The sequence below is a fragment of the Eucalyptus grandis genome, chromosome 2 (assembly GCF_016545825.1).
Source record: "Eucalyptus grandis isolate ANBG69807.140 chromosome 2, ASM1654582v1, whole genome shotgun sequence".
NCBI lineage: Eukaryota > Viridiplantae > Streptophyta > Magnoliopsida > Myrtales > Myrtaceae > Eucalyptus > Eucalyptus grandis.
In genome coordinates this window covers 56,963,211-56,976,091 of record NC_052613.1, presented here as the reverse complement: position 1 = coordinate 56,976,091, position 12,881 = coordinate 56,963,211, and the positions used below count along the sequence as shown (strand labels likewise).

The window sequence follows — 12,881 nt, the reverse complement described above, 5'->3', positions numbered from 1 at the left end:
ATTGGTTAGGGATATACGTGCAAGGAAGTAACCGGGTTCAGTACCGGACAACCATCCTAAAAACCAACCCGAAGTCGACCTTACTTGGTCAATCATTGTTCGCATGTCGAATTCATCCGTTGTTCATTACTTACGAAAATATAACTTCCACCAGTTTCCGCTCGCAAAAGCTCTTTGGAGGTTCACCTTCGTTTGAAAAGAGGAAGCTCTTCGCATGGCCCAATGCCCTTACTCCTTCCCGGGGAGAACTCATTGTAATGAAAGCATGAGATGAGAAACTTAGGAACACTCATCACTTGTGATCGTCTTAAACGAATCACCTCAAAGGGATGGCACATCCGCCTCAATTGAAAACGAAAAGGAGACCCCGACCATCCAAGTTGAGCTTTTGCCAAATCACATGCATCTAATGAACTGAGAAAATGGCCAAAAAGACGAGAAAGAAAGGAACTGGGAGGATGGGTATTGAGATAGAGACATGCCGAAAGATTCAAAGACCGCATAAAAATGAGGATTAAAGACCCTAACCAGAGAACTCTTAATTATAGAAACCTACAAAACATGACTGTGTCCAATGAAATGTTTGCCGAATCTCCTAACTCCCACGGGGCCACATGTCTAAATCAGCTGTTGCAACACAGTTTGTCGAAACCCGTGCGGACTATGCATCGACAGTACAAAGAGTTATGCTCGTAATCCTAATGCACTTTCAGGATACACAAACGACCCAAAAGAAAAAGCTTACTCCAATTGAAAACCAGCTATCTTTTTTCCCTGCTGCAAAGAGGATCGGGTTTTGAGAGAGAAAATAGAGTCAATATGTCAAAGTCATTGCTCAGACCACGAAGGGCCCTTGGGCCTATCGCTTGGCAGGTCTCTCATCATCCTCGCCCCCATCATCATCGTCGTCGTCAGAGTTGTCCTTGTCCAATCGCTTCCTCTTTGGCGGAGGCTCGACCTTACCACCAGCATCGTCCTCGTCTTCATCCTCGTCCTCTTCGTCAGCGTCTTCCTCCTCGCCATTCTCCTCAGGCTCGAAGTCACTTGCATCCTCCTCATCCTCAGGACGACCCACAGGCCTGACTAGGTACTCAGTTCCCAATCCCTGCAAAATTCATTTAAATAAGCAAGGCTTAAGTGCAAGGTCTTAGATTTAGAATCCTAGATTTAGAGATCCATCAAGCTTGAAAGCACGAAATTTGACCGTCCTCGTGATTGTCACTTCCCCGAGAAGCAAACAAGAAACACCCAGTTCAATCTTTGACTGCCTCTTCACTTAAAAGCCATTTTTATTTTTTTTTCCAGTTGAAGCATTCAAGAATCTGTTTCCAAAAGGTCAAATACCTGGAAAAGATCCAAGTAATCCGTATATGATGCGAACTGAATTCATAAGATCAAAAAAGTCACAAATTCCCAGCAGAGATCCCCGGATACCTTGAAGGACCCAAGAAATTCGCGAAATCAAAGCAGTCAAAGGTTCAAAAAATTAGGAATATATGAAGACCAGCTACCGGAGTGCTAGGACTTAGGGTTTCGCTAAGGAACAAAGCTCAGAACAGATGGTGAAAATTGGAACTCTACGGTGAAAAATCCACAAAAAAAGAAATCCGTAGAACGGTGGAAATTGAAAACCCAGGATCTCAGATTCACAAGATCCCAAAGCAAGAAAGATAAACCCTAGATACGCGATCTCAATACTCAAGATAACAAGCCCCGAAAAGAATCATTCCCCAATTCCATGTACCGGCACGCTCAAATTCCTAACCTCGAAGATAAACCCTAGATAGGCGAATCGATCGATGATATGCTGATTCGCTAACACGAATCTCTCTCTCCCTGCTCTGCTGTTCTAGATCGAGTAGGTTGCGTCGTGTATATTGTCACTGTATTGAGAGAGAGAGAGAGAGAGAGAGAGTTCTGACACGAGAAAGATGAAATTTTTCGGAACTCGAACTGATGCGACTACTGGTAAAGAGAGAATTTTCAAGAATCATATAGGAAGAGACGCATAAGCAATTCTCAAGCACAGCTAGGAATCGAACCGACAAGATAGCCAAGCTTATAGCAGGACTGCCAAAGATTTCAGGCCGTTACCTCATCCTCAGCTTCCTCGTCGTCGTCGTCGTCGTCGTCGTCGCCGCCGTCGCCCTCGGCGTCGTCGTCGTCGTCGTCGTCGTCGTCCTCATCGTCGTCGCTGTCGCCGCCCACCGCCACGGGCCCACCGGAAGCGGGGAAAACCTCCTGCACGTCGTCGTCGTCGTCGTCCTCCCCATCGCCATCGCCGTCGCCGTCGTCCTCGTCGTCGTCCTCGTCGTCGTCGCCGTCGTCGTCCTCTTCCCCGCCGCCGTCCTCCCCGCCTCCGCCTTCTACGCCGTCGTTCTCCTCGTCGCCGCTGGAAATCTCAATCTCCTCCTCCTCCTCCTTCTCGACGTACTCTATCTCTTCCTCCGCAAGCTTCATCTCCGGAAAGAGAAAAAAGAAGTCGCCGGGAAACTTTCTCGGGAAAATTTTCGAACAGAATTTTCAGGGAAAAAACAAATATTCGCGAAAAATTAGAAAAAACAGGGGAGAGAGAGAGATAGAGAGAGAGAGGGACAGAGAGAGAGAGAGAACGGAGGAGCCTCTGTGCGTTTCTTCTAGCAGTGGCCCCGAAGCCCAATCTCAGCCGTCGAAAAGAATCCAGGCGCGGATCGATGACGTGTCAATCGATCGGACGGTCTACGTTTGAGGGCCTGTGATTAGGGTTGATATTGGCTTTGCGGCGCGCTCCCTTGGTCCTTTCCTAGGCAGGCACGTGCTTCTCACGTGCAGAGATATTTTCCAGTTTTGGGCTTTTTCTTTGGGTCGGACGGTTTGGGCTTTGGTTGAATGGCCCATTGGGCAAAAGTGGGGAATTAGCGAGCCGTATACAAACCGTCAAATTATTATAATCGAGATTAGTTCCCAACTTGCGGAGATTAGTTCCGAACTTGCACTGGTGGGTGCGATTTATTGTTGAGTACGTAACTAGCTTAATCAACAAAAAAATTTAGTTTTAGAAAATTTTCGATATTTTCCCAAAAAAGAAACGTCGTGTATAAATATATATTTGGTCTTAGTTCCAAAAGACCATAGCAATAAAGAAAAATTATTGCTTTTTTATTTTATGGTAGAAAACAACATTGAGTGCTTGGATTAAACTCACCGCACGTGTTTGATTCTCCATGCTATAATGTGTAAGCCAATGATACTCTAGCATGTTAATTGTGTTTTTTCTCTATGATTTTGAGTCATGTGGAGCCACCTGGTTACTTTAAGTTGAGTCACAAAACAATCCATTTGAGTGCCGAATTGCATCGAAGTAAAGAACAGCTTCATCTTTGAGGGGCAGCTCGATTTAAATACTAGACCGCTCTTTTTTATTGATCACGTGTGAATTAGAATGATCGATTCGGGTAGCACAATTGACGTGACGTGACGTGACTAGCTAATCACAGTGCCCCACCTAACATGCTTGTCATTTTACATGATTCACTAAAACTTAGCAATTGCCCACCTTTCGATTTGTTTGCTAAGTCACGCATCGTTATTATGTGGTGCAACCGTCACATAAAAATATTGTTTCTCCAAAAAAAAAACTTACGCATTTTTTTTTTTTTTTTTTTTTTTGGGTAGTATTTTACCCCACTAGACCTCTAATCAATCGGCTGTCAAGGGTGCGGCAAATACACGAATGAGTAACATGCATCACGAAATTTCGAGTCAAAAGCCACGATGAGCCCGCACGATGACAGCTCCGGTTGGTAACGTAGAAGCACTTCATCCGAACGACCCACAGCTGGATCGTGTCATCTTCCGCTAATCCCGATCAGATTCGTTTGCTTAAGAAATTATACTAAGGACTTTATTTTGCCTCAAAAAGAAAAAAACAAATTAGCACGTTATTGATTTAGAAAATTCAAAATACCACCAATGAAAAATTTGAAATCTCTGGACAGTTGCGATCTCCCGCTGCTTTCATTTAGTACTTACTTACTCTACCTTTAATGTTCCGATTTAGTATTTTTCAGTATTTAAATCCAGAAACAATAGTGATGTTAGATAATTCAAGTAAATAATATGTGAGACTATAATTAGATATTTTGATAGCAATCTCGGAGCTTAATTGTTACATACGACAAGTCACAGTTATTCTTTAAAAAATAAAAAATAGAAATTGTTTCCTAAGTCCTTATAAAATCCGGGTCTACGGAACCGCCCAACGAACTCGCGCTCGAAACAGGGGAGAGAGGGAAAGGAAGGAAGGAGAGATGCAACCGGGACGGTCCGCATCGCTGACGGCTTTCCGGTGGCCAGGGATTCAGATCCCGCTTCCACCATCGATCCTGCGGTGGCCGGGGCAGGGGCTGTCGCACCTGACGGCGTGGTGGAGCTTCAGGCAGCTCGACCTGGTGGTGGACGACGTGCTGTGGACGCTCGTCACGGTGCTGGAGTCACTGGCGCTGGTAGCCATGCTCTGTTTCTTCGTCTCTTTCTGCGGCTGCACCATCTGAGGACGACCACGCCGGCCTGCTAGGCTGCGCCGCCCTGTAAATTCTCAATCGTGCAACGATTCTAGTTAATAATTTTACATATTGTAGTTCGTCGATTGCAGCTTAAATTTACTCTCTTGCACGATCCGGATTATCATTGAGCTTCAGTTGCTTGTTCTCTGTTCTTTCTTGCCCTTCTTCGGTTGGGGGTTAATTGCTGAATCTCAACATCATCGACCCGTTTTCCGACGGCATGTTCTTACGCGATACTCGCTTGTTTGCAACATCAAAATCGGGTTCCGTCGTTGGTGGCGGAAGCGGAAAGTTTGGCTGTCTTGCAGATCGTATGTAAACAAGAACACAAATTGCAAAATCCAGAAATGGTCCGTTTCTGCTGATACAATTTTTGTTCTGGTGGTGTCCATTTATACTATTGAGGATGAGGAGGACTTGACCAAGACTTGATCATTATTTCGGGTGCAAAATGTCACGAATTCAAATCCCGTCATTCCTATCTATGAGCAGCAACGGGGGATTCATTTAAATCGATTAAAATCAGGCTTACATAATCTTTTTTTTTAATTATTATATCATATTCTTTATGATGGTCTTATGCATACATTTAAAAGGGAAAAAGGAAAGATAATATCTATCCTTATGTATTAATCCGCATTTCCATGAATCTCAATGATTACTAATTGGAAATTGACCTGATAAGAAATTGTAGAGTGTCTACATACCACATAAAGATTTTTATTTTATGCATTTTGTTCATTCGATTAATTTTAAATAAATTATATTTTGATCAAACCAATAGATGATCACTGCTTAAGAGACTGAAAAAGCTTATCGTCTTTGAGATCGAATAAGTGCAAAGTAGCGTTTGCACACGAGGATAATCTTCAAGTAAAAGATAAAAGAATGATCATCTGCGTGCGAGCATAATGTGACCTAATGAATCTACTTTCAAAATTTAGGTTTTGTTTGTCTCGTGATTTTTTTTTTATTAAAATGATCACTTGTATCGTTTATGAAAAATGTATTTTATAGAGTAATTGTGTTAGGCGATACAAGCGATCAATTTTAGGAAGATGATTTCCAAATCATGTGTATTTCACAAAACAAATGAAGCTTAAACAACATGAATTTGAGATCCATCCGAGAGGATCAAATGGCTCATGCAACAAGGTGTTCACACAAGCATTGATCAAATCATCGCCCTCGAAGATGCTGCATTTGGTCCAGAAAGTTTCCATTTCCTCACCTAAGGTAATCGTCCTCGATTCGAATGGACCGTCTTCCCTGGGATGTACGATCGATCGGTCAAGATTATGAAAATGAAAAGCATCGTGCGGAAACACCTAAGTTTGGCCCTGGACAAAGCTCTATTCATTTTCTGGTATTTACTTATAACCTCTCGATAGTTTGGATTATTATTAAATAAAAAAACTCAAAATTGATATATTTATGAAAAGATTACTAAAAATCTTAAATTGATACATTCATGATAATTTACTTTCCGTTAGTTTTTATTAAATTTTATCCTTAAATTATTGAGCCGGACGACATATGACAATAACTCAATTGATATAGTAAGTCTATGTATATCTATTTGAGTTTATAATAAATTTTTGACAAATGTATTAGTTTGAAGTATTTTATGAACGAAAACTTAGTTTGGGATATTTTGTTATAATTGTACCAATTTATAGTTTTTGTTGACCCAAAAATTAGTTGGTGATATATGTATCGGTTTAGGGTTTTTCATGATATTAATCCCATAGTTTTCTAATAAAAAATAGAAAAAAAAAAGTAAAAAGAATATCATAATATTAGTTTTGAGTCTTTCAACATCCTATATCTCAACCAAAAATTTTTCAAGGGATAAATATACTGAAATTCTTAAATTTTGTCAAGAAAATATAATTGAGTCATAAAATTTTCAAATGCAATCAAGTCTTCAAATTTGTTAAATTGGTGCAATCAAGTCATTTCATTAACTATGTTCACTTTGATTAAGATAAAATACTGGCGTGACTTTTTATTATTTTAACTCTCACATTGGCATTAATGTGGCTAAAACAACAAAATAAGGTTAAAATGGCACCGTTTTCATTCAAATTTGAATTTTCCATCAACATATTATTCAAATTAAATTAAAAAATAAACTAAATTATTAAAAAAAGAAGAAGGAATGAAGGCAAAATTAGGCAAGGCCTTGTAGGCCCTCACCATTATTGCCTCACCATTAGTGGAGAGGGCTAGCAATGGTGGGCCAAGGGTCGACTATGGTTGTCGAGCCCAGCTAGTGGTCGGTGACTCGATTGACCACAAGCGAGGGTCGTCGGCTCTATCTAGATTTGGTTAGGGGTTGCTTAGTTGCCATTAGTGGGGTTGTCGCCGCACATTACCACATCAGCGTGGCGACTAATATTGCGAGCTGACGTTGTGAGTATTTATTTATTTATTTATTTTATATTCAATTGTAACTTGATTTATGGACATTGATTTGGAATCAATTAAAAAAAACTAAAAATCTCATATGCCTCTCTCTTCCTCTTCCATCCAGAGTCATTGCTCTAGCCGGCCAAATCCAATTTGGCAACTTCATCGCCCAAGCTGCCGCAACCTCCATCCTGGAGCCCATCACCTCGCCTTGGCCGCCGCACCAACTGGCGAGTTCCCTCCCTCTACCTTCGTTGCCAAAACCTCTATGTACCCTCGCTTTCTTTTTCAAAGCTTGCTATATTTTGTGCCAACCAACGCCGTTGTTGATTCCTCGCCGATGACAAAGCTCGGTGCGGCATTAAAATCTATGTTGGCTATCCGACACCACTGGTCCAGATTTGACTTGGCAGAATGTCGTCGTGCCCCCGGATCTGAAGCCATACCTTCAAATTTGGTCATGGTAGTGATGGACGAGGTCACGTTCTCATTGGCGCTGTTTCTACTTGAGAATAGATGTCATGCTCAGAAAGATGGAGCCGATCATAAATATGACAAAGAGGTGGCTTCACTTGGATGCCGTAGCAATGGCCGACCTGGACATGGTGTGGGCTTCTCCGCCGGTGGCGACGGTGGGGATGCGGAAAGGTTGGGCTCAAAGTAGCTGTAGATGGAGTCGGAATATAGAGGGGACGAAGGAGAAAGAAAAAGAATTATGCTTTATACGTACACGTGGCAATTTGTAATTGGATTTGAGGAAATAAATGGTACTGGATGCGGTCATCATGGTGATGTGGAATTATCAAATATTTTCTTGATGGTCAACATCGACGCAACACATAATTACCCGTTTAGTTGGTTAAGTTCATCGATGACGGGTCGACAATCTATGCTTCGAATACAGCCCATCCAGCCATTTAACCTCTTCTGGGCCAAGTTCCCCAAGAACTCAAGCTCATTCACAAAATCCAGGGGAAACACTAATGAAAAAAAGCATGTTTATACCCTTGTCTTCAGTAAGCTCATTTGGCCGATTGCACTTTCGTTAAGGACTGAAGATGCGTTTGGGATCAATATTTGAAAGGTGGCTCGGGTGTCCAAAGCTCAAAAATTCAAAAGATTCACGAGATCTAAGGGGGCCATTGCATGACACGACGGAAGAAGACGGACGAGCGACCGTTCTCCACGTGTCCGACATCGGTCAGTTCGACAAAACTATTAACAGCCATAATGATGTGATGGGCAGTTTCACGGGAGGATTAAGCATGCGAGAGGTGGGACAATGATTACTCTCTCTCTCTCTCAAATTTAATAATGATTTAATGATTTATCAGTTTTTTAACCTACGAAATTTAGGTGCATTATTGAAGTTCCCTAAGTCGCGTCTTAACCATAATGGTAATAAAAAGAGGCTAATTCCACAAAAAATCTCAATTATTATATTTGTGCCATGTTTACTCCATATTAATTTTTATGTTACAAAAAAAATCATAAATTAATAAATTATTATGTTGCAAAAAATCCCAAACTAATAAATACCAAACCGATATACTTTTATCACATTTATGTCTTAAAAGTGGTAATGGTGTATAGATTTGAGAAATTTCATGGTGTAAAAATTAGTCAAGGATATACAAGACATGAGTATATCGATTTGGATAAATGCGACACTAACATATCAGTTTGAGAGAGCTTATGATACGAAAATTAATTTGGGGTCAAATAGTATTACCTTTAAAAAAAAAAAAAACAGCTGCATTTAAGAAAAATCAGACAATCAATTAAATTTCTTTTTATGCGTAGATCGAATCAGATCCCACTTAATCTAAATTCAGTAACACTTCTCCATCTTTGCACATGGATTTTGTGTCTTTAAGCACTTGATTCTGCAGTTAATGATGAGTCATCATTTAAAAAACAGGGAAGCCTAGCCTTACAAAGCGGCCAATGTATTGAGAAAACACAAGCGTAGAGATCTGGCTATCGAAATCTATCTCGGAGCAATGTATAGATCCTCTGGACAGTGCCTTCTCGTCCTCCTCCTTCCCCTCGTGATCCCGCCGCTCGCGGGATGCTTTGGCCCGGAGGGCGCGGGCGATCTGATAGACGGGACGTGCGGGCAGACTCTGTACTACGGCCTCTGCGCGAAGTCCCTCCGGTCGGACCCGCGAAGCGCGTCGGCAGACCTCAAGGGCCTCGCCGTTATAATGCTCAACGTGACGACGGCAGAAGCGGCCGACACGCTGAGCTACATAAAGGCGCTCGTGAAACGGAAGGTGGACCCTGCAGAGGCGAAACCGCTGGAGTACTGCGCCGGGCTGTACTCCCCGATGGCGAGGCTGACCCTCCCGCTCGCGGCCAAGGCTCTGATCCAGGGTCGATACAGGTTCGCCGACTACAGGCTCGCGGAGGCGGCGATGCAGCCGCCGACGTGCGAGGGGAGGTTCGGGGGCGCGGTCGAGTCGCCGTTGACGGACAGGAACGTGCTCGCGCACGACCTCTGCGCGGTGTCCATGGACATCGTTAACCAGCTGATGAAGGGCTAAAAAGCAAAAGAGGATTTTTGCAGTAATTACTGTTTTCTGTAGATGAGTTTTTGTGTTCCTTTGAATTTTCAAATGTCTGAAACGAGATAGTCTCGGTTTTGCTGTCCGTACGAGCTTTGGAGATCGTGAATTTGGCCCGTGAAAGTTCACCTTCTTTGTCGCTACACCCGGTCGGGGATCGCCATCGATGAAAAGGACGGCTTCTTGAAGCTTCGGTGGGGGCACCAGCTGCCATGCACATTTTGCCGATTTGGCCTTCGCCTTCTATGAATTTAAAGAACTCGACTCGTCTTTTTATAGCTAATAAGAAAAAGGAAATTAATTAACGAAATAATACTTTAATCGCCCCACCCTTTGTCCTATCTATTTTCACGTGGACAAGTAAGAATTTCAATTCATGTGTATCGAATAAGACATTATTAAAGAGAGAGCGAGCATTGCTTTTCGAGTTAATATGAAAGGGAGATGCCGTGGGATACAGAACGCATGTGTGTATCATGTGAAAGAAAGGTAAAAGGAGTTTAGAAGAATTTAGGAACATAGAAAAGAAAGATGCAAAGAAGTAAAGAGGAAACTAGGAGAAACAAAAGCCCGAGTCGTCATATGCTCGATGAATTAGGTGGTCTTGGTCTAAGTTAGGCGATCCGAGAATGAAACGACTTCTCATCGAGCCTCCTCCTCCTCCTCCTCCACCCATGAGTCCATGACGGCTTTGATAAGCTCTCAGGAGACTTCTTAACAAGAAGATACTCCACGCGTTTTGGCTTATGAATAAAATCATAGGATTTGCGATCGCACATGGGTTTTGGTCCAATGCATTCTCCTTGAAAGACGCGGCAGGAGAGCGTGACACGTGGACCACGGGAGCTGGGAAACGAACAAAAGGCGGGGAAGGAATAACGACCCGTGAATCTTAACACTCCCTGAGTGGCCATCCTTTCCATTCCACGGGCTAAACTCCAAAACTCGACCACCGCATATTTCAACGCGCTCTCTCCCCCTCCAGCAACGCCCAACCACCACCACCACCACAACATGAAAGCTCTCGTCCGCTCTCTCCTCCTCCTCCTCCTCCTCCTCGCTCTCCTCGCCGCCTCGCCGGTGGCGGCACGGTCCCTCGGGTTCCCAGCGGCCTGGAAGATCGATGGCCTCATCGAACAGACGTGCAGGCTCACGCCCTTCTACGACCTGTGCCTCTCCTCCCTCAAGTCCGACCCCACCAGCAGCGCCGCCGACATCCGGGGTCTTGCCCGCATAATGGCGGGCTCCGTCCTGGCGAGCGCCAGCCATACGCTGGACCAGATCCAGGAGCTGCTGGGCCAGGCGCCTGACCCAGAGACGGAGAAGCCCCTGGCTTACTGCGCGGAGCTGTACATCCCGGTGGTGAAGTACACCTTGCCGCAGGCGCTCGACGCGCTCAACAAGGGCCAGCTCGGGTTCGCGGTGTACGGGCTGTCCGATGCGGGCACGGAGGCAGAGGAGTGCGAAAAGAATTTCTCGGGGCAGGGCGGGGGGTCGCCGGTGACGCAGGGGAATAAGCTGGTGCGGAATCTGGTGGACGTGGCCCTGGCGATCGTCAAGATTTTGCAGAAGGGCTTCTAACTCTCTTCTCAATGATTGATACGGTGAATATAAAAATAAATTACACATATTCCAGACACGTATCTCAAATACCCTTTTCCTCATTTAGTTTATAATCATCTATATCGCACTTGAGCTCGATGATCGTCAATGATAAAAAACTAGATCTTTTAACCCTTTTAATATCAATATATCGCTCAATTCGCGCATTTTTAAGGTCTATTATATCCAGCATATAAATGACATTTTCCTCGACAAAGTGAAGCCTGTCAGATCGTCCGTGGCACCGGCGAATCAACTCCCACGAAATGACAAGAACTCCAGCCCGTTAATAAGGATACACAGAGGCTCGAACACCTCACGGCTTTCTTTGTTTGTATGTTTTTTTTTAAAGACCAACACAATGAAATGACACATGTTGAGATCCCGTAACACTAAAGTATGTCTTTATGCAATGAGGTAAGATCACTAGCACAATTTAAGTCTTTGATGATGGCTAGTCCCTTGGGATCGGCGACCAAGCCCCACGAGTCCATTCGAATGATCTCAATGCAGAGCTAGTAGTGCGGCGCGTGGTTGTTGGAAGTTTGTTTGTAAAACAAACAAAGTGTGCTTTTCCTTATCCTACATAGGAAAATTGAGAAGAGATTGATCAATTAATAAATGTGAGGCATCTTTAGTATGTTTAAAGAAAATGTTAAGTTTGGGTTAGACTTCACAATACCCACGTGTGGGTATGCAAATAATTGCGTGATTTTAATGCTATTATTAGGCGCACCTAGTACTTGAGAACTGAAGGGAGACAATTCGAATTCGCTTGGCATTTATCACGAAAATATATTACCCTTTGTTATGTAAGTTAATTAGGTAAGATGAAATATCAGGAGAATCGATCTGACATGTCAAGTGATGGAAAATATTACAACGTCCTATCACATGCGATGCTCATTGCTCATGGTGGGGCTTCCCCTTTTAAAGCGGCACCGCACTGCGTGAACGCACGAGCACTCGCTCGACGGTCAAGAAGACGCGTGATCATGCTTCCCCCTTTGCCGCCACGTCTGTAAGTCGGGGAGCTCTCTCATCCTCGCCCTGTCATTCGCCACCAACACCTCCGTCTCCGCCTCTGTCGCTCCGAACCTCACCCGAACTTCCTTCTCCTCCATTTGCCTTGCGACCCCCCCGATTGGGCCCGTTCCCACCCACGACGCCGACTTCTGCTCCATCCAACGCTCCGACCCCGTCTCCGGCTTCTTCAACCCTCCGCGCAAAGTTCGCCATCCCCTTCGACAAGCACGCCTTCTCCTCGGAGGACGTCAGCTCGGTCGACGAGCTCGCCTGTGTGTTGCAGCTCCACAAGCGGTTTGAGCTCTGGACCATCCAAAGCATGTATTTGTGGAACTCGGCCATGAGGAAGCTGAGGGACCTGGGCAACAGCGACGTGGTGCCGCGCCTTGCCAGTGAGACTGGGTACCGGGTTCACAGGATCGGGCACGGCCGCAGGGTCGCATTTATCGGGTCGTGAGGGTCACTCGCAGCCGCACGAGCAAGGGGGAGAAGGAGAGTTCCAAGGAGGCTGTCTGAGCTGTCTAGACAATGCCCACCAGGTGTTTGGCGAAATCCCTGTACGGGTTTTTGGTGCAGGCCTTTTAGCACTTTGATTGAAATTATCGACTCTTGTGGTGAAGAAACCAGCTTGCCCAATGATCGGGTGTTATGTTGTTTTGGCAGCTTATGATTAACTGTTTGTGCATTTGACTTTGTTTTTGGTAATCGAGTGGGTCGTGGTCCTCATGTG

The 12,881-nt window shown here is 44.3% G+C and overlaps 3 protein-coding genes across 3 annotated transcripts; 2 read left to right on the top strand and 1 right to left on the bottom strand.

Annotated features, from left to right (window-relative positions):
- Positions 1-479: 479 nt before the first annotated feature.
- Positions 480-2,616, bottom strand: LOC104434090 (prostatic spermine-binding protein). Its single transcript, XM_010047047.3, has 2 exons — positions 2,095-2,616; positions 480-1,105 (listed from the first exon to the last, which is right to left on the bottom strand). Exons 1-2 carry the CDS (start codon positions 2,458-2,460, stop codon positions 860-862), a joined length of 612 nt encoding a protein of 203 aa, XP_010045349.2. The 5' UTR covers positions 2,461-2,616; the 3' UTR covers positions 480-859.
- A 6,343-nt stretch (positions 2,617-8,959) lies between these two features.
- LOC104434087 (putative invertase inhibitor) lies at positions 8,960-9,502 on the top strand. The gene has a single exon (XM_010047042.2). It carries the CDS (start codon positions 8,960-8,962, stop codon positions 9,500-9,502), a length of 543 nt encoding a protein of 180 aa, XP_010045344.1.
- A 928-nt stretch (positions 9,503-10,430) lies between these two features.
- LOC104434085 (cell wall / vacuolar inhibitor of fructosidase 1) lies at positions 10,431-11,272 on the top strand. Its single transcript, XM_018869286.2, has one exon. It carries the CDS (start codon positions 10,538-10,540, stop codon positions 11,102-11,104), a length of 567 nt encoding a protein of 188 aa, XP_018724831.1. The 5' UTR covers positions 10,431-10,537; the 3' UTR covers positions 11,105-11,272.
- Positions 11,273-12,881: the final 1,609 nt, after the last annotated feature.